Source organism: Salmo trutta, chromosome 16 (assembly GCF_901001165.1).
Source record: "Salmo trutta chromosome 16, fSalTru1.1, whole genome shotgun sequence".
In the NCBI taxonomy this organism is placed as follows: domain Eukaryota; kingdom Metazoa; phylum Chordata; class Actinopteri; order Salmoniformes; family Salmonidae; genus Salmo; species Salmo trutta.
In genome coordinates this window covers 22,593,361-22,619,477 of record NC_042972.1, presented here as the reverse complement: position 1 = coordinate 22,619,477, position 26,117 = coordinate 22,593,361, and the positions used below count along the sequence as shown (strand labels likewise).

The following is a 26,117-nucleotide window of genomic DNA, read 5'->3' as shown; positions in this document are numbered from 1 at the left end:
ATTATAATGTTATAGTGTATCTACGGAAACACAAGATAATTCATATAGATTGTCTCAATGAATTCCAACACCTGATGGTAGTCTGAATGGTATGTCAATGTCATACAATATTTATGATTATGGTCCTCAATAATTTGCAGAGAATTCCATGGGAAACTTTCTAAGAGTTGTACAGATCAAAGTACCCACTAGTAACCACCAGAGGGGCTAAATCAGTACAATACGCAGTATTTTTCCACTATATCTATGTGACTAGAAATGAGGCCAAGAAGGAACCAATGAGAAGGCTGGTGGAGTTCTAGATACAAAAATAAAAATAAAGCCCTCTTTGGAGATCATCCTCCTGCTCCTTTGTCATCATGACAATGTTATAGTAGCAGACTTCTTCTTTAAGTAAACATTTATTCAGTAAGGTAGGCCCATTGAGCTCAGAAGACCTTTTCTTCTGCAACCCAGAATGCTTCGGGTTCTGCGGCTTGTCCATGCTTTGCTAGAATGCTTCATGCTCTGCAGCTTGTCCATGCTTACCCAGAATGCTTCATGTTCTGCGGTTTGTCCATGCGGATGGCCAGTTTGATCTGAAGGTTCTGGTCGGGGCAGGCCTTAGTGATGGCCATCTTATGGAGCTCTGAGGCTTTGGGGCTGTTAGGGGTCGGGTGGAGGACCACCTGGAAGAAAGAAGTATCAAATACATTCATATTGAAAGAGAGATTTAGAGATTAAGAAAATATGACAATAACTAAACTAATAATTGTTTTTATACTTTATTATTTAACCAGGTTAGTCCCATTGAGGTCTCTATTGCACTCCACACGGACTTTTCCCACCTGGACAAAAGGAACACCTATGTGAGAATGCTATTCATTGACTACAGCTCAGCGTTCAACACCATAGTTCCCTCAAAGCTCATCAATAAGCTAAGGACCCTGGGACTAAACACCTCCCTCTGAACTTGATCCTGGACTTCTTGACGAGCCGCCCCCAAGTGGTAAGGGTAGGTAACAACACATCCGCCACGCTGATCCTCAACACGGGGGCCCCTTAGGGGTGCGTGCTCAGTCACCTCCTGTACTCCCTGTTCACTCATGGCTGCACGGCCAGGCACGGCTCCAACACTATCATTAAGTTTGCCGATGACACAACAGTGGTAGGCCTGATCACCAACAACGACGAGACAACCTATAGGGATGAGGTCAGAGACCTGGCCGTGTGATGCCAGGACAACAACCTCTCCCTCAACGTGATCAAGACAAAGGAGATGATTGTGGACTACAGGAAGAAGAGGACTGAGCACTCCCCCATTTTCATCCATGGGACTGTAGTGGAGCAGGTTGAGAGCTTCAAGTTCCTTGCTGTCCACATCACCAACAAACTAACATGGTCCAAGCACACCAATACAGTCGTGAAGAGGGCAAGACAAAACCTATTCCCCCTCATGAGACTAAAAAGATTTGGCATGGGTCCTCAGATCCTCAAAAGGTTCTACAGCTGCAACATCAAGAGCATCCTGACTGGTTGCACCACTGCCTGGTATGGCAACTGCTCGGCCTCCGACCGCAAGGCACTACAGAGGGTAGTGCGAACGGCCTAGTACATCACTGGGGCCAAGCTTCCTGCTATCCAGGACCTCTATACCAGGCAGTGTCAGAGGAAGGCCCTAAAAATTGTCAAAGACTCCAGCCACCCTAGTCATAGACTGTTCTCTCTGCTACTGCATGGCAAGCGGTACCGGAGTGCCAAGTCTTGGTCCAAGAGGCTTCTAAACAGCTTCTACCCCCAAGCCATTAGACTGCTGAACATCTAATCAAATGGCTACCCAGACTATTTGCATTGCCCCCCCCCCCCCCCCACACCTTTTACACCGCTGGTACTCTCTGTTGTCATCATCTATGCATAGTCACTTTAATAACTCTACCTACATGTATATATTACCTCAATTACCTAGACTAACCGGTGCCCCCGCACATTGACTCTGTACCGGTACCGCCCAGTATATAGTCTCACTATTGTTATTTTACTGCTGCTCTTCTTTTTTTTAAACAGCATTGTTGGTAAGGGCTTGTAAGTAAGCATTTCACTGTAAGGTCTACACCTGTTGTATTCGGTGCATTCGACTAATAACATTTGATTTGATTTGAGATAGAAATAACGTGCACCGTTTTGAGTATAATGTACCAGGTGTATTGGAGATATCTCTGGTCTGTATCCATTCATCCATCCAGTGAGTCTGTATTCAGTACCATGAGTCAGCATTCTCAACGTTTCTGAACACTCAATTAATTTTCACGAGCTTCCATTAAATCTTAATCGTGCTCTGGCAGCCTGGGCCCCAGTGTGCCTGTGCTTCGTGCCACATTTGAGATGGTGGCTCAGCCTATCTGTGTAGCTGTGTAGCCGTATCAAAGGAGAGAGAAGCCCAGCAGCCTCCACTCTCCCCTACTCCGCGTCGCTCTGCTCCACACTGCCTCCCTGAAGAGGGGGTCTAATCTATCTTTGCTGAGTTAAAGAGCTTTGAGGAAGCATTGTGGCCCAGCTGGATGACTGGCTGGCTGGCTGGCTGATTGACTGACTGCCTGCCTGGTTAACTGACTGACTGATCAACTGACTGACTGGCTCACTTTTTGAGTGCCTGATTGGCTGCCTCTCTGCCACTGCAGCAGGAGACCAAAGAGCTCCTGTCAAAGCCAAGGTCACTACCCCAAAGTGATGTCTTACAGCCTCTCCCCTCCTCTCCCCTCCTCTCCCCTCCTCACCCTTCCCACCCCCACCCTTCCCCTCCTCGCCTCTCCTTTCCACAGCCTCAGTCTACCACAGCCACAAATCAGCCCTAGCTAGCCCCTCTGATAACCAGCAGTGAGCCCAGCCGAGCCCGGGGCCATCCGTCACACGGTCACAGGACGATCGATTGCTCTCGCTCTCTGCACCAGAGGACAGCGCCAGAGAGGAGCAAACCAGATGATTAAGACATTTCTGCATGACTTTCCTGTCATAGATGATGCAAATTGCATTATTAATATGCAACTAATTAAAACATGTTAATCAAAGTGAAGAAATATGACAGTCGTGTACAGTATGTGGCCCGGGGATATCATTGAGGAACTGTGACGGGGTCACAGCTCAGAGGTAAAACTGGTTGAAATGAAGTTCTGGTTGTGGGGGGTTAAAACCATCACTGACTCAGCCCACCTACAGTACTGTACTGAATAAGTATCAGGCAGTGTAGATGAGACTGAATCAGCCTCTTGTTGTCCTTTTGTCTGATGAGTCCAAATTGGAGATTTTTGGTTCCAACCACCGTGTCTTTGTGAGACGTGGTGTGGGTGAATGGATGATCTCCACATGTGTATTTCCCACCGTAAAGCATGGAGGAGGAGGTTTTATGGTGTGGGGGTGCTTTGCTTGTGACACTGTCAGTGATTTATTTATGAATTCAAGGCACACTTAACCAGCATGGCTACCACATCATTCTGCAGCGATACGCATCCCATCTGGTTTGCGCTTAGTGGGACTATCATTTGTTTTTCAACAGGACAATGACCCAACACACCTCCAGGCTGTGTAAGGGCTATTTGACCAAGAAATAGAGTGATGATGCTGCATCAGATGACCTGGCCTCCACAATCATCCGACCTCAACCCAATTGAAATGGTTTGGGATGAGTTGGACCGCAGAGTGAAGGAAAAGCAGCCAACAAGTGCTAAGCATATGTGGGAACTCCTTCAAGACTGTTGGGAAAGCATTCCAGGTGAAGCTGGTTGAGCGAAAGCCAAGAATGTGCAAGCCAAAGGGTGGCTACTTTGAAGAATCTCTAATATAAAATATAGGTGGATTTGTTTAACACTTTTTTGGTTAATACATGATTCCATATGTGTTATTTCATAGTTTTGATGTCTTCACTATTATTCTACAATGTAGAAAATAGTAAAAAATAAAGAAAAAACCTTAAATAAGTAGGTGTTCTAAAACTTTGGACTGGTAGTGTATAACAATACAAACATAAAAGTGAGGAAGATGGAGATAATTACAGAGATAGAGAAAGAGAGGGACAGGTGACAGGTAGAGAGAGAGACTTTAGAGAGAGAGAGACTATAGAGAGAGACGGTAGAGAGAAACTGTAGAGAGAGAATGTAGCGAGAGACTGTGGAGAGACACTGTAGAGAGAGACAATGTAGAGAGAGAGACAATGTAGAAATAGACTTTAGAGAGACTTTAGAGAGAGGGAGACTGTAGTGAGAGAAAGAGACTGTAGAGAGAGAAACTGTAGAGAGAGACGGTAGAGAGACACTGTAGAAAGAGACTGTAGCGAGAGACTATGGAGAGACACTGTAGAGAGAGAGTGCCGCTTTTGATACCATCGATCACCACATTCTTTTGGAGAGATTGGAAACCCAAATTGATCTACATGGACAAGTTCTGGCCTGGTTTAGATCTTATCTGTCGGAAAGATATCAGTTTGTCTCTGTGAATGGTTTGTCCTCTGACAAATCAATTGTAAATTTCGGTGTTCCTCAAGGTTCCATTTTAGGACCACTATTGTTTTCACTATATATTTTACCTCTTGGGGATGTCATTCGAAAACACAATGTTAAATTTCACTGCTATGCGGATGACACACAGCTGTACATTTCAATGAAACATGGTGAAGCTCCAAAATTGCCCTCGCTAGAAGCCTGTGTTTCAGACATAAGGAAGTGGATGGCTGCAAACTTTCTACTTTTAAACTCGGACAAAACAGAGATGCTTGTTCTAGGTCCCAAGAAACAAAGAGATCTTCTGTTCAATCTGACAATTAATCTGGATGGTTGTACAGTCGTCTCAAATAAAACTGTGAAGGACCTCGGTGTTACTCTGGACCCTGATCTCTCTTTTGAAGAACATATCAAGACTGTTTCAAGGACAGCTTTTTTCCATCTACGTAACATTGCAAAAATCAGAAACTTTCTGTCCAAAAATGACGCAGAAAAATTAATCCATGCTTTTGTTACTTCTAGGCTGGACTACTGCAATGCTCTCCTTTCCGGCTACCCGGATAAAGCACTAAACAAACTTCAGTTAGTGCTAAATACGGCTGCTAGAATCCTGACTAGAACCAAAAAATTTGATCATATTACTCCAGTGCTAGCCTCCCTACACTGGCTTCCTGTTAAGGCAAGGGCTGATTTCAAGGTTTTACTGCTAACCTACAAAGCATTACATGGGCTTGCTCCTACCTATCTTTCCGATTTGGTCCTGCCGTACATACCTATACGTACGCTACGGTCACAAGACGCAGGCCTCCTAATTGTCCCTAGAATTTCTAAGCAAACGGCTGGAGGTAGGGCTTTCTCCTATAGAGCTCCATTTTTATGGAATAGTCTGCCTACCCATGTGAGAGACGCAGACTCAGTCTCAACCTTTAAGTCTTTACTGAAGACTTATCTCTTCAGTAGGTCCTATGATTAAGTGTAGTCTGGCCCAGGAGTGTGAAGGTGAACGGAAAGGCTGGAGCAACGAACCGCCCTTGCTGTCTCTGCCTTGCCGGTTCCCCTCTTTCCACTGGGATTCTCTGCCTCTAACCCTATTACAGGGGCTGAGTCACTGACTTACTGGTGTTCTTCCATGCCGTCCATGGTAGGGGTGCGTCACTTGAGTGGGTTGAGTCACTGACGTGGTCTTCCTGTCTGGGTTGGCGCCCCCCCCTTGGGTTGTGCCATGGCGGAGATTTTGTGGGCTATACTCGGCCTTGTCTTCGGACGGTAAGTTGGTGGTTGTAGACATCCCTCTAGTGGTGTGGGGGCTGTGCTTTGGCAAAGTGGGTGGGGTTATATCCTGCCTGTTTGGCCCTGTCCGGGGGTATCATCGGATGGGGCCACAGTGTCTTCTGATCCCTCCTGTCTCAGCCTTCAGTATTTATGCTGCAGTAGTTTATGTGCCGGGGGGCTAGGGTCAGTCTGTTTCATCTGGAGTATTCTCTTGTCTTATCCGGTGTCCTGTGTGAATTTAAATATGCTCTCTCTAATTCTCTCTTTCTCTCTTTCTTTCTTTCTCTCGGAGGACCTGAGCCCTAGGACCATGCCTCGGGACTACCTGGCATGATGACTCCTTGCTGTCCCCAGTCCACCTGGCCATGCTGCTGCTCCAGTTCCAACTGTTCTGCCTGCGGCTACGGAACCCTGATCTGTTCACCGGACGTGCTTGTTGCACCCTCGACAACTACAATGATTATTATTATTTGACCATGCTGGTCATTTATGAACATTTTAACATCTTGACCATGTTCTGTTATAATATCCACCCGGCACAGCCAGAAGAGGACTGGCCACCCCTCATAGCCTGGTTCCTCTCTAGGTTTCTTCCTATGTTTTTGGCCTTTCTAGGGAGTTTTTCCTAGGGAGTTTTTCCTAGCCACCGTGTCTCTTTCACATGCATTGCTTGCTGTTTGGGGTTTTAGGCTGGGTTTCTGTACAGCACTTTGAGATTTCAGCTGATATACGAAGGGCTATATAAATAAATTTGATTGAGAGAGAGACAATGTAGAGAGAGAGAGACAATGTAGAAAGAGACATTGTAGAGAGAAAGACTGTAGAGAGAGACTGTAGAGAGACATTGTATAGACTGTAGAGAGAGAACTGTAGAGAGAGAGAGACAGTGTAAGGAGTAAGACTGTAGCGAGAGAGACTGTAGAGAGAGAGAGACCGTAGAGAGAGAGAGAGACTGTAGAGAGAGATAGAGACTGTAGAGAGACTGTAGAGAGAGAGAGAGACCGTAGAGAGAGAGAGAGACTATATAGAGAGAGAGAGACTATAGAGAGAGAGAGAGAGAGAGAGAGAGAGACTGTAGAGAGACTGTAGAGAGAGAGAGCGACTGTAGAGAGAAAGAGACTGCAGAAAATTACTGTAGAGAGAGAGACTGTAGAGTGAGAGAGAGACTGTGGAGTGAGAGAGAGAGAGAGAGAGAGACTGTAGAGAGAGACTGTGAAGACTGTAGAGCGAGAGGGAGAGACTGTAGAGATAGAGACTGTAGCAAGAGACTGTATAGAGAGAGGGACTGTAGAGAGACAGACTGTATGTAGAGAGAGACTGTAGAGACAGACTGTAAAAAGATACTGTAAAGAGAGAGAGACTGTAGATAGACTGACTGTATTGCGAGAGAGACTGTAGAGATAGAGACTGTAGCGAGAGAGACTGTAGCGAGAGAGACTGTATAGAGAGAGACTGTAGAGAGAGAGAGAGAAACTGTAGAGAGAGAGAGAGAGACTGTAGAGAGTGACACTGTAGACAGTGAGACTGTAGAGAGAGAGAGAGAGAGAGAGAGACTGTAGCGAGAGAGAGACTGTAGAGAGAGACTGTAGAGAGAGAGAGAGAGATGTAAAGTGTGTTACCCTGCCCAGCTCTTTGTCCTCCAGTGCCAGAACTCCAGTGCTTTCTGTAAACAGTTTCACCTTGACAGCAGGGAGGGGGTGTGTGGTGGTGAAGTCTCCCTGGGTCCCCCAGCTGAAACACAACACACACAGTGGTGTAAAGTACCTAAGTAAGTAGTTTTTTGGGGTATCTGTACTTCACTTTACTATTTATATTTTTGAGAACTTTTACTTTTACTCCACTACATTCCTGAAGAAAATAATGTACTTTTTACTCCTTACATTTTCCCTGACACACAAAAGTACTCGTTACATTAAGAATGCTCAAGCAGGACAAAATTATGGCACCTATCAATATAACACTTTGTCATCCGTACTGCCTCTGATCTGACGGACTCACAAAACACAACTACTGTGTTTGTAAATTATGTCTGACTTTTGGAGTGTGCCCCTTTCTGTCCGTAATTAAAAATATGAAAATAGTGCCATCTAGTATGCTTAATATAAGGAATTTAATGTATAGCATTTACTTTTACTTGTACTTTTACTCAAGTATGACAATTTAGTACTTTTTCTAGAACTGTACTTAAGTACATCTAAAACCAGATACTTTTAGACTTTTACTCAAGTAGTATTTTAATGGGTAACTTTCACTTTTACGTGAGTAATTTTCTGTTAAGTTATCTTTAGTTTTACTCAAGTATGACAATTGAATACTTTTCCACCACTGCACAAACATCAGAAGCATTATACCTTCACTACATTCTGGCATGACTCAAAACATAGGAGCAACTGCAACATCCAAGGGGCTGTAAATTTAGCCAGGATTCAAACTAACGCAGATAAACAACCTGCACTGAAATTTCATTTGGAAGGGGATTTCTGTTCGAGCCGACATTCGCAGTCTTTAGAGTGAATGTAATTGAATTGGATTGAATCCCAGCCTTACTTAACATCTGCCTGGCCCAGAGGTATTGCACACGATCTACAAAACAAACTCCATCTCCGTCCCTTTTCTCTCTCAATTCAATTCAATTCAATTTAACGACTTTACTGGCATGGGAAACATATGTTTACATTGCCAAAGCAAGTGAAATAGAAAATAAACAGAAGTGAAGTAAACAATAAAAAATGTGCAGTAAACATTACAATCAAAAAAGTTCAAAAGGAATAGAGACATTTCAAATGTCGTATTATGTCTATATACAGTGTTGTAACGATGAGCAAATAGTCAAAGTACAAAAGGAAAAATAAATATGGGTTGTATTTACAATGGTGTTTGTTCTTCACTGGTTGCCCTTTCCTTGTGGCAACAGGTCACAAATCTTGCTGCTGTGATGGCACACTGGTAACAATAGGTTCTGGTTCTCTCTCTCTCTCTCTCTCTCTCTCTCTCTCTCTCTCTCTCTCTCTCTCTCTCTCTCTCTCTCTCTCTCTCTCTCTCTCTCTCTCTCTCTCTCTCTCTCTCTCTCTCTCTCTCTCTCTCTGTGTGTGTGCATCTCTTTTTCTCTCATCCTCTCGATACCTGCACTCTCAGAAGGAGTGAGTGGTGGTTAGATATAAACTACTAGAAAACCAAAGTGGAAAAGAAAAAGCTAGGTCTGACTCTGAGTAAACAATTTACTGTTGAATTATGAGACAGACTGAGAACAGCAGCTGACACTTTCTTTGTCTTGGCTGAACTTGCGGAGAGTGGGCTGCGGGGAGTAGAGGGAGGTGATATGAAATGCATTGTCTGGTCCCAGTCCCACACACACTGTGCAGCAGCAACATTCAATTTATTACAGAGGAGAGATGGAGTGGTACCGGAGCGCCAAGTCTAGGTCCAAGAGGCTTCTAAACAGCTTCTTATTTTTCTTAAAACTGCATTGTTGATTAAGGGCTTGTGAGTAAGCATTTCACTGTAAGGTCTACAGCTGTTGTATTGGGTGCATGTGACAAGTACAATTTGATTGAGACTGAGAAGGAGACAGGCCACCGACCGCACCACGCAGGGAGCACTACGAGCCTGAGGAAACACCACCACGACACAGAGACAAACACACATGCACACACATGCACATTCACAAAGAGACATATACTAACATGTTCATAGGGGTTATTGTGTCTTTAATCACAGTGGGATGACACGTGATATCATCATCAAGGAGGCAGAGCCAGCAGTCTGAGGCTGTGTGTGTGTGTGTGCCCGCGTGTTTGAGTGTCTGTGTGTGCCGTTTGTCCTCCTGCTGTGAGTGTCCCTCTACGTGAGCTGCATCTGTGAGTGATGATGTGACAAATGGAGACACAGAAAGGGGACAGGGGAAACGGTGTGTGAACACAGCAACAGTGTCACTCTCTCCTCCTCCTGCTCCTCTCTGACACTACCACTCAGCACCACCAGGGGGGCCAGTGGTGTCTCATCTTACACGGAACTGTTTCACATTGGCCCTATATTTCTACTTGTATTGATCATTTATTGAATACAGATTGTGCTGCCATCCTGTTAGAAGGTAACAGATTATTTTATTACAATGGTTAAGATGGATTTTCATTGTGTTCCATGGTGTTATTCGCCCCCTAGTGGAGCTTTCTGGTACTTAGACTGTAAGGAAAACAGGAACAGACACGCAGAGAAGGAAACAGGAAGAGATGCCGAGAAGCAGCTAAAAACAACTCTACGGTGCAGTTCTCTTGGCACGCTTCTGCCTCGGGAAATATTTGTTTGTAAGTTCGATTCAAGCATTTAGCTAGTGATGATAATCTTGTTATTGATAGAATTTCTTACATATCAATGTTGGTTGCATCTACACACAAATTGCCTTGCCTTTCATGTACACCGTCAGCTGTATTACTTTGCTTGTGCGTCATGCAAACGAATTGTAAAATATACAATACAGTGGTTTTGTTACTGTTTCTAGTGTAATATGCTTTGTTATTCTACAGAGATGCTTGTACATTATTAGAGTAATGAAAGGAGTTAGCCAATTACCATATGTGTAACAATTAGCTATATGGTACCTTGGCACGTGCTTTGTATTTTCATGCAACTTCAACTTGAAAGGTATAATGTACAGCTACAGTATCTCGATTTGAATTGAATACTAAAGTATATTCTTTTCTGTATTTTGCAGTTTCACAACATAAACGTTTTCAATAAATTCATTTTAGAAAAGTCAAGCCTTCTGAGTTTTATTGAAGACTTAGTTGTTAGCTATCTGTCTAGTTTTGCATGGGAACGCAATTCAAGGGCAGAATATAGATATGGATATAATCAATAAAAGTGAGTGTAGTACTGTAATATCTTCAAGAAGCAGAAAGATAATTTGTTCAACAAAATGACAGCAGATCCTAGATCAGTCAGGATTCAGATACAGTATCTTAATTTGAGACAGTTCGCTACAGCAGGAAAATTATTCTGCAGCAAAAGGAAATGATTAATTATTATGTTGGATTATAATTAATGGACATATTTGTAGGGGAAATCAAGACTGAAATTTCGTAGTGGAAATTACAAACTTCAGAAGACTTTTTAAACCTCAAATTCATTACAAGTTTAAAATGTCCTGCATTTCAGGAAAGTTGTCCTGCAACAAGGTGATCAAATTAAGATCCTACATCTGTACGTGTCTCATCCTGTCCAAGGGGTTTGGAATTCTCTTACAACAGATAGGGGTACAGTTTGAGTAAGGTGACTGGGCAAAGAGGGAGTTCTATGAGCGTGTGTGTGTGTGTTTGGAGGCAGCTGCAGCGTTGTGTGTGGTAGGCTTCAGAGGCCATTAGAAGAACATGACGGGGACCTTGCCGAAGGAAGCAACAACACCAAGGTCCATACTCCTACTGTGCTGCATATAAATGAGTGTCTCATTCATATCTGGGTTGAGTGGCTTGGAGTAGGTCTCATGTCAATACAAAGAAGGACAGAACAGTCACTGGTGCTTATGCTGGTCCCTCAACCCAGTACTATATCAACCCCATCACCTATCAATCACTCTCCAGTCTTCACAAATGGATTTCATTATTGTGTTGTATTTGACCTTGCATCGGTGTGCATCGTGTATATTCAAATGGGGGAAGTTGAAGCTTGTCCACTCAAAGGTTGTGTCAGTGTTTTCCCGTAAGTACAGTATGTATACATCGCTGCAGATTGCTAAGATACACAGTGGCTGTGTATGGCTTACCCATGATGCCCTAGTCAATCCATGCTTGGTGAATTAGATGAGCTTTGTGTACGTGTTGTGTGCATGTTTTGTGTACGTGTGTACGTGAGTGTACAAACAATGTGTGTGTGTGCATACGTGGGCATGCATGCTTGTGTATGTGTACCTGTGTGCTTTGTGTTATCCTGTTTGTATGCGTGTTTGTACGTTTTTGCATGCAGTGTGTGTGAGCAGTGTGTGTGATGGTGTATGTGATGGATAAGCAGACACCTAGCTAGCAGCACGTTATGCTTGTCATTTCCATGAGTGCTGGATGGGGACTCTCTCCTGCTCCATTGAGATGCTGTGTCCTAATCAGCCTCTCTCTGCCTGGCTGCACTACAGTAAGAGCACACAGAGAGGCTGCTCTCCCCCTCTCTTTCCCTTCATCTCACCATTTCTCTACCTCCATCTCCCCCTCTCCTTTTCCCTCTTTCACTCTCTCCTCTACCTTTCCCCCTCTACCTCTATTTTCTCTCCCCCCTCTCTCATTCTTTCAGTTTCTGCCCCTCCCCTTTCTCTACCGCTTTGTCTGTCACCTGTCACTCTCTTTCCTTGTCTGTCCTTCATTCATCTCTCTCTCTCCATCTCTCTCTCACGCTCTCCCCCTTCTCTCTCTCCCCCCATTCTCTCTCTCACGTGAATCAAATCAAATGTATTGGTCACATATACATATTTAGCAGATGTTATTGTGGGTGTAGTGAAATGCACTGTGTAACAGTCTGATGGCCTTGAGATAGAAGCTGTTTTTCAGTCTCTCGGTCCCAGCTTTGATGCACCTGGACAGACCTCGCCTTCTGCAGACTTGTTTACGTGCTGCTGTGCGTTTTGTTGCCGATCTTACTTTGCTACCTGACTACTTCACGGTTTTTACTTTTTCATTACCGTATATTTTTTGTTTTTCCCCTCACTCAACTTTTTTCATTCAACTTTTTCACCCCGGAGGTTTTTATCTGGACATGGTTCGTCAGGACTTCAAACAGCCGAAGCTAAGTAACATTAACATGATGCCTTCTAATTGCAGTCGTTGTACTTATAATATACAGGAGAACGATCGCCTTACGGCGAGGATAGCTATGCTGCAAGCCCAGCTTCAGACGCAATCGTTAGGCAAGGGCAATTTCAGTGTAGGAAAGGATGAAACAGCGTCTGTGGCACCAGTAAGTACAGATGGTAACGTTAGTATAAACCCCCTCGCACGGTCCCCGCAGCCGGACAACTTTCTCATGGCTTCTGGAGGGAAACGCTGTAGCAATGCTCAACCGGTATCGCTTATTCAGCCGACAGAAACTTTCAACCGGTACTCCCCATTAAGGGAGTCGGAGGCCGAAACTTCTCTGGTCTCTACTCCTCCCGTTGTGGGGTCTGAGACGCCGAAGCCTCTCACCATTAGCTCTGACAAATTGAAAACCCTAGTCATTGGCGACTCCATTACCCGCAGTATTAGACTAAAAATGAATCATCCAGCGATCATACACTGTTTACCAGGGGGCAGGGCTACCGACGTTAAGGCTAATCTAAAGACGGTGCTGGCTAAAGCTAAAACTGGTGAGTGTAGAGAGTATAGAGATATTGTTATCCACGTCGGCACCAACGATGTTAGGATGAAACAGTCAGAGGTCACCAAGTACAACATAGCTTCAGCGTATAAATCAGCTAGAAAGATGTGTCGGCATCGATTAATTGTCTCTGGCCCCCTCCCAGTTAGGGGGAGTGATGAGCTCTACAGCAGAGTCTCACAACTCAATCGCTGGTTGAAAACTGTTTTCTGCCCCTCCCAAAAGAGAGAATTTGTAGATAATTGGCCTTCTTTCTGGGACTCACCCACAAACAGGACCAAGCCTGGCCTGTTGAGGAGTGACGGACTCCATCCTAGCTGGAGGGGTGCTCTCATCTTATCTACGAACATAGACAGGGCTCTAACTCCTCTAGCTCCACAATGAAATAGGGTGCAGGCCAGGCAGCAGGCTGTTAGCCAGCCTGCCAGCTTAGTGGAGTCTGCCACTATCACAGTCAGTGTAGTCAGCTCAGCTATCCCCATTGAGACCGTGTCTGTGCCTCGATCTAGGTTGGGCAAAATTAAAGATGGCGGTGTTCGCTTTAGCAATCTCACTAGTATAAAGACCTCCATCCCTGCCATTATTGAAAGAGATTGTGATACCTCACATCTCAAAATAGGGCTACTTAATGTTAGATCCCTCACTTCAAAGGCAGTTATAGTCAATGAACTAATCACTGATCATAATCTTGATGTGATTGGCCTGACTGAAACATGGCTTAAGCCTGATGAATTTACTGTGTTAAATGAGGCCTCACCCCCTGGTTACATTAGTGACCATATCCCCCGCGCATCCTGCAAAGGCGGAGGTGTTGCTAACATTTATGATAGCAAATTTTAATTTACCCCCCAAAAAACAACGCCGTTTTCATCTTTTCAGCTTCTAGTCATGAAATCTATGCAGCCTACTCAATCACTTTTTATAGCTACTGTTTACAGGCCTCCTGGGCCATATGCAGTGTTCCTCACTGAGTTCCCTGAATTCCTATCGGACCTTGTAGTCATCGCAGATAATATTCTAATTCTTGGTGACTTTAATATTCACATGGAAAGTCCACAGACCCACTCCAAAAGGCTTTCGGAGCCATCATCGACTCAGTGGGTTTTGTCCAACATGTCTCTGGACCTACTCACTGCCACAGTCATACTCTGGACCTAGTTTTGTCCCATGGAATAAATGTTGTGGATCTTAATGTTTTTCTTCATAACCCTGGACTATCGGACCACCATTTTATTACGTTCGCAATCGCAACAAATAATCTGCTCAGACCCCAACCAAGAAGCATTAAAAGTCGTGCTATAAATTCTCAGACAACCCAAAGATTCCTTGATGCCCTTCCAGACTCCCTCTGCCTACCCAAGGACGTCAGAGGACAAAAATCAGTTAACCACCTAACCGAGGAACTCAATTTAACCTTGCGCAATACCCTAGATGCAGTTGCACCCCTAAAAACTAAAAACATTTGTCATAAGAAACTAGCTCCCTGGTATAAAGAAAATACACAAGCTCTGAAGCAAGCTTCCAGAAAATTGGAACGGAAATGGAGCCACACCAAACTGGAAGTCTTCCGACTAGCTTGGAAAGACAGTACCGTGCAGTATCGAAGAGCCCTCACTGCTGCTCGATCATCCTATTTTTCCAACTTAATTGAGGAAAATAAGAACAATCCGAAATTTATTTTTGATACTGTTGCAAAGTTAACTAAAAAGCAGCATTCCCCAAGAGAGGATGGCTCTCACTTCAGCAGTGATGAATTCATGAACTTCTTTGAGGAAAAGATCATGATCATTAGAAAGCAAATTACGGACTCCTCTTTAAATCTGCGTATTCCTCCAAAGCTCCATTGTCCTGAGTCTGCACAATCCTGCCAGGACCTAGGATCAAGGGAGACACTAAAGTGCTTTAGTACTATATCTCTTGACACGATGAAAATAATCATGGCCTCTAAACCTTCAAGCTGCATACTGGACCCTATTCCAACTAAACTACTGAAAGAGCTGCTTTCTGTGCTTGGCCCTCCTATGTTGAACATAATAAACGGCTCTCTATCCACCGGATGTGTACCAAACTCACTAAAAGTGGCAGTAATAAAGCCTCTCTTGAAAAAGCCAAATCTTGACCCAGAAATTATAAAAAACTAACGGCCTATATCGAATCTTCCATTCCTCTCAAAAAAAAATTAAAAAGCTGTTGCGCAGCAACTCACTGCCTTCCTGAAGACAAACAATGTCCACGAAACGCTTCAGTCTGGTTTTAGACCCCATCATAGCACTGAGACTGCACTTGTGAAGGTGGTAAATGACCTTTTAGTGACGTCAGACCGAGGTTCTGCGTCTGTCCTCGTGCTCCTAGATCTTAGTGCTGCTTTTGATACCATCGATCACCACATTATTTTGGAGAGATTGGAAACCCAAATTGGTCTACATGGACAAGTTCTGGCCTGGTTTAGGTCTTATCTGTCGGAAAGATATCAGTTTGTCTCTGTGAATGGTTTGTCCTCTGACAAATCAACTGTAAATTTCGGTGTTCCTCAAGGTTCCGTTTTAGGACCACTATTGTTTTCACTATATATTTTACCTCTTGGGGATGTCATTCGAAAACATAATGTTAAATTTCACTGCTATGCGGATGACACACAGCTGTACATTTCAATGAAACATGGTGAAGCCACAAAATTTCCCTCGCTAGAAGCCTGTGTCTCAGACATAAGGAAGTGGATGGCTGCAAACTTTCTACTCTTAAACTCGGACAAAACAGAGATGCTTGTTCTAGGTCCCAAGAAACAAAGAGATCTTCTGTTGAATCTGACAATTAATCTGGATGGTTGTACAGTCGTCTCAAATAAAACTGTGAAGGACCTCGGCGTTACTCTGGACCCTGATCTCTCTTTTGAAGAACATATCAAGACTGTTTCAAGGACAGCTTTTTTCCATCTACGTAACATTGCAAAAATCAGAAACTTTCTGTCCAAAAATAACGCAGAAAAATGTATCCATGCCTTTGTTACTTCTAGGCTGGACTACTGCAATGCTCTACTTTCCGGCTACCCAGATAAAGCACTAAATAAACTTCAGTTAGTGCTAAATACGGCTGCTAGAATCCTGACTAGAACCAAAAAAATTGATCATATTACTCCAGTGCTAGCCTCCCTACACTGGCTTCCGGTTAAGGCAAGGGCTGATTTCAAGGTTTTACTGCTAACCTACAAAGCATTACATGGGCTTGCTCCTACCTATCTTTCTGATTTGGTCCTGCCATACATACCTACACGTACGCTACGGTCACAAGACGCAGGCATCTAAGCAAACAGCTGGAGGCAGGGCTTTCTCCTATAGAGCTCCATTTTTTATAGAATAGTCTGCCTACCCATGTGAAAGACGCAGACTCAGTCTCAACCTTTAAGTCTTTACTGAAGACATATCTCTTCAGTAGGTCCTATAATTAAGTGTAGTCTGGCCCAGGGGTGTGAAGGTGAACGGAAAGGCTGGAGCAACGAACCGCCCTTGCTGTCTCTGCCTGGCCGGTTTCCCCTCTTTCCACTGGGATTCTCTGCCTCTACCCCTATTACGGGGGCTGAGTCACTGGCTTACTGGTGTTCTTCCATGCCGTCCCTGGGAGGGGTGCGTCACTTGAGTGGGTTGAGTCACTGACGTGGTCTTCCTGTCTGGGTTGGTGCCCCCCTTTGGGCTGTGCCGTGGCGGAGATCTTTGTGGGCTATACTCGGCCTTGTCCCGTGATGGTATGTTGGTGGTTGGAGATATCCCTCCAGTGGTGTGGAGGCTGTGCTTTGGCAAAGTGGGTGGGGTTATATCCTACCTGTTTGGCCCTGTCCGCGTGTTTCATCAGATGGGGCCACAGTGTCTCCTGACCCCTCCTGTCTCAGCCTCCAGTATTTATGCTGCAGTAGTTTGTGTCGGGGGGCTAGGGTCAGTCTGTCACATCTGGAGTATTTCTCGTCTTTTCCGGTGTCCTGTGTGAATTTAAATATGCTCTCTCTAATTCTCTCTTTCTCCTTCTTTCTTTCTCTCTCTCGGAGGACCTGAGCCCTAGGACCATGCCTCAGGACTACCTGGCTTGATGACTCCTTGCTGTCCCCAGTTCACCTGGCCGTGCTGCTGCTCCAGTTCCAACTGTTCTGCCTGCAGCTATGGAACCCTGACTTGTTCACCGGACGTGCTACCTGTCCCAGACCTGTTGTCCCAGACCTGCTGGAACCCTGACCTATTCACCGGACGTGCTACCTGTCCCAGACCTGCTGTTTTCAACTCTCTAGAGACAGCAGGAGCGGTAGAGATACTCTCAAAGATCGGCTATGAAAAAGCCAACTGACACTTACCCTTGTGTTGCTGACTTGTTGCACCCTCGACAACTACTATGATTATTATTATTTGACAATGCTGGTCATTTATGAACATTTGAACATCTAGGCCATGTGCTGTTATAATCTCCACCCGGCACAGCCAGAAGAGGACTGGCCACCCCTCATAGCCTGGTTCCTCTCTAGGTTTCTTCCTAGGTTTTGGCCTTTCTAGGGAGTTTTTCCTAGCCACCGTGCTTCTACACCTGCATTGCTTGCTGTTTGGGGTTTTAGGCTGGGTTTCTGTACAGCACATAGAGATATCAGCAGATGTAACAAGGGCTATATAAATACATTTGATTTGATTTGATTTGAACAGGCCGTGGCTCGTGTGGTTAATGTCCTTGATGATCTTTTTGGCCTTCCTGTGACATTGGGTGCTGTAGGTGTCCTAGAGGGCAGGGCGTGTGCCCCCGGTGATGCGTTGGGCAGACCGTACCACCCTCTGGAGAGCCCTGCGGTTGTGGGCGGTGCAGTTGCCATTCCGGGCAGTAATACAGCCCGACAGGATGCTCTCAATTGTGCATCTGTAAAAGTTTCTGAGGTTCTTAGGGGCCAACCCAAATTTCTTCAGCTTCTTGAGGTTGAAGAGGTGCATTTGTGCCTTCTTCACCACACTGTCTGTGTGCGTGGACCAATTCAGATTGTCAATGCGGTCCCGTTGATGTGGATAGGGGCGTGCTCTCTCTGCTGTTTCCTGAAGTCCACGATCAGCTCCTTCGTTTTGTTGATGTTGGGAGAGAGGTTCTTTTCCTGGCACCTCCTCCCTGTAGGGATTGTTGGTAATCAGCCCTACTACTGTTGTGTCGTCTGCAAACTTGATGATTGAGTTGGAGGCATGCGTGGCCACCCAATAATGGGTGAACAAGGAGTACAGAAGGGGGCTAAGCACGCACCCTTGTGGGACCCCTGTGTTGAGGATCAGCATAGTGGTGGTGTTTCTGACCTTCACCACCTGGGGGCGGCCTATCAGGAAGTCCAGGACCCAGTTGCACAGGGCAGGGTTCAGACCCAGGGCCCCGAGCTTAATGATGAGCTTGGAGGGTACTATGGTGTTGAAGGCTGAGCTATAGTCAATGAACAGCATTCTGACGTAGGTATTCCTCATGTCCAGATTGGATAGGGCAGTGTGCATTGCGATGGCGATTGCATCGTCTAGGGTGTCAGGTAAAGTATCTTCTCAAAGCACTTCATGATGACAGAAGTGAGTGCTCCGGGCGATATTCATTTAGTTCAGTTACCTTTGCTTTCTTGGGTACAGGAACAATGGTGGACATCTTGAAGCAAGTCGAGACAGTAGACTGGGATAGGGAGCGATTGAATATGTCCGTAAACACTCCAGCCAGCTGGTCTGTGCATCCTCTGAGGGTTGCCGTCTAGGGCCGGCAGCCGGCGAAGAAGATGTTTAACTTGTCTGGGAGCAAGACGTCGGTGTCCGTGACGTGGCTGGTTTTCCCTTTGTAGTCCGTGATTGTCAGTAGACCCTGCACATACATCTATTGTCTGGGCCGTTGAATTATGATTCCACTTTTTCCTCTGTACTGACATTTTACCTGTTTGTTTGCCTTATGGAGGGAATAACTACACTGTTTGTATTCACCATATTCCAAGTCACCTTGCCAGGGCTAAATGCGGTTGTTCACGCTTTCAGTTTTGCACAAATGCTGCCATCTATCCACGGTTTATGGTTTGGGTAGGTTTTAACAGTCACCGTGGGAACAATATCCCTTATACACTTCCTGATGAACTCAATCACCGTGTCCGTGTAAGCATCAATGTTATTCTGAGGCAACCCGGAACATATCCTAGTTTGCGTGATCAAAACAATCTTGAAGCATGGATTCCGATTGGTCCGACCAGCATTGAATAGACCTTTGAATGGGTACTTCCTGTTTTAGTTTCTGCCTATAGAAAGGGAGAAGCAACATGGAGTTGTCGAAGGGAGGGCCTTGTAGGCCTTGTAGGCATTTTCAAAAGGCGAGTAGCAATGATCTAGTGTTATTGTTAAGCGAGTACTACAGTCAATGTGTTGATAGAAATTTGGTAGCGTTTTCCTCAAATTTGCTTTGTTAAAATTCCCAGCTACAATAAATGCGGCCTTAGGATGTGTGGTTTCCAGTTTGCATAAAGTCCGGTGTAGTTCATTGAGGGCTGTCATGGCATCGGGTTGAGTGAGAATATACACGGCTGTGACTAAAACGGAAGAAAATTCTCTTGGGAGGTAATACGGTCGGCATTTGATTGTGAGGTATTCTAGGTCGGGTGAACAAAAGGACTTGAGTTTCTGTATGTTATCACAATCACACCATGAGTAGTTATTCATGAAGCATACACCCCCACCTTTTTTCTTCCTGGAGAGTTCTTTATTCCTGTCTGCGCGAATAAAATGAGAACCCAGTTGGCTCCATGGACAGGGATAGTATATGCCGAGAGAGCCATGATTCCGTGAAACAGAGTATGTTACAGTCCCTGGTGTCTCTCTGGAAGGAGATCCTCGCCCTGAACTTGTCTACTTTATTGTCCAAGAGACTGAACATTAGCGAGTAATACACTCGAAAGTGGTGGATGGTGTGCCCGCCTCCTGAGTCGGACTAGAAGTCCACTCCAAATACCTCTTCTCCGCCGGCTTCGACTTGGAGCAGCCTCTGGGACAAGTTAAATTGCCCTGGGGGGTATGAACAAAGGATCCAATTCGGGAAAGTCGTATTCCTGGTCGTAATGATGGTGAGTTACCACCGCTCTGATATTCAAAAGTTATTTTCAGCTGTAATACTGTAAAGTTGCTTAGGAGCTAGAAGCAGAGCTGCCTTGTCTGTCGGCGCAATCAGTGTCAGAGAAGGTAAGAAGCAGGATGATGTGTCCCTGAAATAGCTCACGAACTAAACATCACAAGAGAGAAAGACTGGCTTCATAGACACACTGTACTGTTACAGACTGTGTCCTTCATTACAGGAGACATGATCATGATAGACACATTCACTTCCATCATCATCATTCAGGCAGGGATGAACATGAACCAACTTAAGGTGTTGGACCCTTAGATATAGTTTCAGTATGTATCTATATGGTTATACCCGTAGGTAAATGTGAGGTGTTCAAAGGAGAACCTTTTTGGTATGCTCATGACCTGAGATTGACTCATCGAACCTTCCTCTAATTCCCATGGAGACAGACTGTTCTAAATGGAAGATTACACTGTGAGCCTTCTTTCACAACTTCAACAGCTGACTCAGAAATCAAAGTGAGAAGAGAAGGTGACTGCATTCAGATACAATGAGAATACATGAGTAAGTGGATGTTGAGCAAAGCCAGGTTAAGGGTTGAGGTGAGAAAGAGAGAGAGAAGGAGAAAGGGGAGGTTAGAGAGAGAGAGAGAGACAGACAAAGGCAGATACAGAGAGAGAGTCAGAGAGACAGAGACAGAGAGATAGTAGGGTCTTACGTTGGCTTGGAGGCCTCGGCCTGGTCTGTCTGCAGTTTCTCCCCTCCCTCAACCTCCATGGTGCAGTACACAATCCTGTTAGGAGCCAGAGACTTCAGGCCCACCACCTCCATGATAACCACCTGGAGGGCACACACAAACAGCATGTTGTTAAACCACAGGTGTATTCAATAAGGTTCACAATGTAGCAGAAATGTATTAAATATAGAGCTAACATTACTCTCTATTCTACATGAAAGACAATCATACTGTATTTGGTCTAGACAATACATCTGAGCACTCTGCACATTCCTGAACGGGCCCCAGCACTCACCCTGTAAAGCCATGAACCATGACCCGTAACTGTCTATGGTGCTCTTTACACAACAACAACAGTCACCTTGACCTTGCTGATCAAAGGCAGAAACCCACATAGGTAAATACATACAGTATAACCTCATAAAACCCCCATTAACAATCATTAGTTTAAAACTCATTATCACCCTTAGCTCTATTGGTCAACAACATTTACAGTATATCTTAAAGTACCTTAAACCAATGGATGGTGCAGAGGGGCAGACGGCTCATAATAATGGCTGGAACGGAGGGAACAGAATGGCAACAAACACATTGAAATCATGTGTTTGATGTATTTGATACCATTCCACTGATTCCACTCCAGCCATTATCATGGTGCCCTACTGAGAGAAAGATGATAACAGTGAGACCTACTCAAGCAAACTAAAACTCATGATAATTAAAATGGGAAAGACAATGGTGGGCAAAAACCCCATCACTAAATTCCATGACAGAAGCTACAAATCAGGCCAGCCTCTCCAATCTATAAAGCAGTAGTTTCAGTTCTAGCACCATAATCATCTTCTCTTCTCTACACTACAATCAACTGCTGGGAGGGCAACCTGGACTCAGTGGTAGACGTAACATAATAAATGTAAATCCGAGACACTCTAATTAGTGTGATATGCTACATTTCGTATGGTATGTATTCATTTGTGGATGTTTGCAATTGCAATTTGTTGTGGCTAACGTGAGCTAGGTGTCTAGGTGATGAGATTCGAACACGCAACCTTTGGGTTGCTAGACGTTCACGTTATGCACCTACCCATCCACCCCGACCAACCACCCTACTTTCATTTTTGACTTTAGCATCCTTCTGTCTTATGTAACGTACCAAACGTAACATATACTAATTTGAGTGTTCTGGATTTACATTTACTATGTTACATGTCTATGAGATCAGGCTGAGGAGGGAGTGGTGTTAAGGATCGGCCCCTTTTTTTCAATGTTTGCCTAAAATGACATACCCAAATCTAACTGTCCGTAGCTCAGGCCCTGAAGCAAGGATATGCATATTCTTGGTACCATTTGAAAGGACACACTTTGAACTTTGTGGAAATGTTAAAGGAATGTAGGAGAATATAACACATTAGATCTGGTAAAACAAAATACAAAGAAAAAACCAACTGTTTTTCTGTATTTTTTTTGTACCATCATCTTTGAAATGCAAGGGAAAGGCCATAATTCCAACCCAGGTACAATTTAGATTTTGGCCACTAGATGGCAGCAGTGTATGTGCAAAGTTTTAGACTGAGCCAATGAACCATTGCTTTTCTGTTCAAACTGTTGTATCAAGACTGCCTAAATGTGCCTAATTTGTTGATTAATAACTTTTCATGTTCAAAACTGTGCACTCTCCTCAAACAATAGCTTTGTATTCTTTCACTGTAATAGCTACTGTAAATTGGACAGTTCAGTTAGAGTAACAAGAATTTAAGATTTCTGCCAATATCAGATATGTCTATGCCCTGGGAAATGTTCTTGTTACTTACAACCTCGTGCAAATCCCATTAGCCTACGTTAGCTCAACCGTCCCGCAGGGGACACACCAATCCTGCTTCCAGTGCTAGAACTTCCTTCTCCTTAAGTAGCTAGGGGAACAGAAATAGCTCTTCTGAGTATATCGTATTCTCTTAGATCGTTCATCATAACCAGAGTTACTATAATGAGTTATTATGAAGTTTGCTATGAAATGTAAAAAAGGAGGTATTATTTTATTTCACTACATTACCTAGGTATACCTTGTGATCTGTTATTTCACTCCTTTGTTCATCTAATTTTTCTTCTCTTTCTTTATGGCTGGAGGGCAACATGTTTGCAATCTATACTGGGTATATATTCACAAGCGTCTCAGAGTATGAGTTCGGATCAGTTTTGCATTTCAAATCATAACTAATAAGAGGGAGAACCTGATCCTAGATCATTCAGCACCCCAACTCAGAGATGTTATGTGAATACGGGCCCTAGTCTAGGTTTATATACATCTATCAAGATAGAAGAAAACTAAAGCATAAGCAAACACACTCTGGGACTTCGGCATGGAATGTTCTAAAATAACCAATAGACCAATGAAAGTGCAAATCAGATCTAGTTTATCAAAGGGCCAGCTGAGGTAAAAATCTGCTATATCATCACCACCACCACTACCACCACCACCACCACAGACCTCAATAGAAACAGTGTTTTCCTTGCCACAGAACACAGATACATTGTAAATAAATAGGTTGATCATGTTTTTGATGACTTATCCTGCTTATAAAGACAGAGGCAGGTGAATGGTAATAGTGTATTTAGGATATTCTGTCAAAATGCCAAAATGCTGAGGTTTTATCCTTCCTAGACAGGATTAGGGTTCCTACTTCCAGAGTGAAGGAGAGCACCACGTCAGACTTAGACAGTGTGTTCTCGTCTTCCTGGCCCATATCCATGATGGAGGTGTTGTGTCCTTTCTTCAGCTTCTGCAGTTTGAACTCTCCTCCCTTGGACACCGGCATGCTCTCCAGGTTGGCCATCAGCTGGTTCACCGATGCCTTTAGCTCCTCTATGTACATGTGCTCCATCTCCTTCGACACAAACTTGGGGAACTTGCCACCCTTTGAAAAAAAATAATAATAATTATACCAAAAATTATGTTGTACAAAAGTGTTTTTACTAGATTTCAAGTCAGCTTTTGTGTCCATGTTGACTAGTCATCCTGAAAATGAAAGACATTTTACTTATAAAATATATCCAAATTGTCAACACTAATGTAAATGCTTGTCATTCAATAGATTAACATTTACTGTATGTAGACTACAGTATTCATTGTGATGTAAAGTTGTTTCTAGAATAGGGAACATTTAACATTTAACATTTAAGTCATTTAGCAGACGCTCTTATCCAGAGCGACTTACAAATCGGTGCATTCACCTTATGATATCCAGTGGAACAACCACTTTACAATAGTGCATCTAAATATTTTTTTTGGGGGGGGGTTAGAAGGATTACTCTATCCTATCCCAGGTATTCCTTAAAGAGGGAACTCGCATAGTGAAGCCATTTTGATTCTTAGCCTACAAACTGAGGTTCTTATGTAGCTCAGCACAATGTTACCCGTGTGTTGATGTCATCCTACTGCGGTGTGTATACAGCTGTAAGATCTGACTTCAATCACCCTGATGCAGGAGAACTTTCCTGCAATGCAGGACATTTTTTACTTGGAGTGTATTAAAAAGGCTTCTGAAGTTTGTAATTTCCACTTTGAAATTTCAAACTTGATTTTCCCTAAAGAAGATTATTATCAACCCCTACAAAAATATTCATTCATTATAATCCACATAATAATTCACATTTCCTGTTGCTGCAGGATTATTTTTCTGCTGTAGCAAACTGGCTCAAATTAAGATCCTATGTCGGTAGGCTATCAGACTCACTCTGGCAATCTGATCGGCCATCTGCAGGCGTCCATCCAGCTCCCGTCTGATCTGAGCAGCCTGTTCGTCCAGGTTGTCCAACTAGAGGAGGGTCAAACACAGAAGAGACAGGAAGAAGTGTTGTGTGCTCATACTTCAAAATAAATGTGTCCCAGGAACTTGATTAGAGAGAATCATTATGCTCTCAAGTGTTGGTTTAATCAAGCAATGTTTTGACCCCAACTGTGCCTTCTTCAGGAAAACGGGACAATGAGATAGATGAATCAGCCTGTGATGGTCTCACTGGTACCCAGGTGTGGTCTTGGATATCCATGACATTGGAGCTATGTAAGCCTATAGGCATTACCTCACCCATCACCACATGGTAATAATTAATACAATATCCATTATGATTCTACATGGAATAAGACTAGAATCTGTATTCATAAAGTGTCTCAGGGTAGAGGTACTGATCTAGGATCAGGTCCTCCCTGTCCATGTATCTGTATTCAAGATATAAAAGACAATACTGATGCTAGATCAGCAATCTTTGTGAATACGGCTATGTCCCAATTATCTCTCCTTTCTCCCACAGTGTGCACTTTTCACTTCCCTTCACTGTTTTGAAAGGAAATTACTGTTCTAAGAAATATGGTGAAAACTCCCATAAGACCATGCCTCCACTAATTCAATTATTTTAGATTTTTGTGAGAAGTAATAAACGATGGCAGGAGAAAGGGGTGGTTATTGGGACACACAACATGGGCCCAGGAGGACATCACCACTGAGCTGGGTAATCAATACATTCTCCATTATGTTCCTAGATGACCCCGAACAGGATGGGGTCAGAGGGTTACAGGTCAACACCCACCTCCCATGTTGATGATTTATCTCTTTTGATCTCAGGATGGGTGATTAGATTCACACTGTCAATAAATACTGTGTTGTTATAAGGATATAAGGCTGACTTTACTTGAAGGGCCAGTTTCCCAGACAGATTAAACTTAGTCATGAATGGAAAAGCTCTTTCCATGGAGAATCTGGAGAACCGGCCATAGGTTTCTGTGTAGACAGAGAGGGCATAGCTCTAATAATTGATACAATATCAAATCAAATTGTATTAGTCACATGCACCGAATACACCAGGTGTAGACCTTACAGTGAAATGCTTACTTACAAGCCCTAACCAACAATGCAGTTATAAAATATGAATAAGAATAAGAAATAAAAGAAACAAGTAATAAAAAATAAAAATTGGTGCTCCCAAGCGGTGCAGTGGTCTAAAACACTGCATCTCAGTGCAAGAGTTGTCATTGCAGTACCTGGTTCAAATCCAGGCTGCATCACATCCGGCCATGATTGGGAGTCCCATAGGGTGGCGCACAATTGGCCCAGCGTCGTCTGGGTTTGGCCGGGGTAGGCCGTCATTGTAAATAAGAATTTGTTCTTAACTGACTTGCCTAGTTAAATAAAGGTTAAAAGAAAAAAAAAAGAGCAGTAGTAAAATAACAATAG

The 26,117-nt window shown here is 43.9% G+C and overlaps 1 protein-coding gene and 1 long non-coding RNA gene across 13 annotated transcripts in view; one reads left to right on the top strand and one right to left on the bottom strand.

Annotated features, from left to right (window-relative positions):
• Window positions 1-26,117, bottom strand: part of LOC115150325 (calcium-dependent secretion activator 1) — a 167,591-nt gene that overhangs the window by 50,561 nt on the left and 90,913 nt on the right. For all 12 annotated transcript variants that reach the window (XM_029693490.1, XM_029693497.1, XM_029693498.1 and 9 more), the window contains exons 4-8: window positions 24,624-24,704; window positions 23,571-23,804; window positions 20,875-20,996; window positions 7,361-7,472; window positions 529-668 (exon numbers count right to left, since the gene is read on the bottom strand). In XM_029693490.1, coding sequence (XP_029549350.1) covers window positions 529-668; window positions 7,361-7,472; window positions 20,875-20,996; window positions 23,571-23,804; window positions 24,624-24,704 — 689 coding nt within the window. The remainder of the gene's footprint in view (window positions 1-528; window positions 669-7,360; window positions 7,473-20,874; window positions 20,997-23,570; window positions 23,805-24,623; window positions 24,705-26,117) is intronic.
• LOC115150326 (uncharacterized) lies at window positions 9,907-10,493 on the top strand. The gene is made up of 2 exons (XR_003867092.1): window positions 9,907-10,045; window positions 10,453-10,493. It is a non-coding gene; the product is annotated as an uncharacterized LOC115150326 (long non-coding RNA).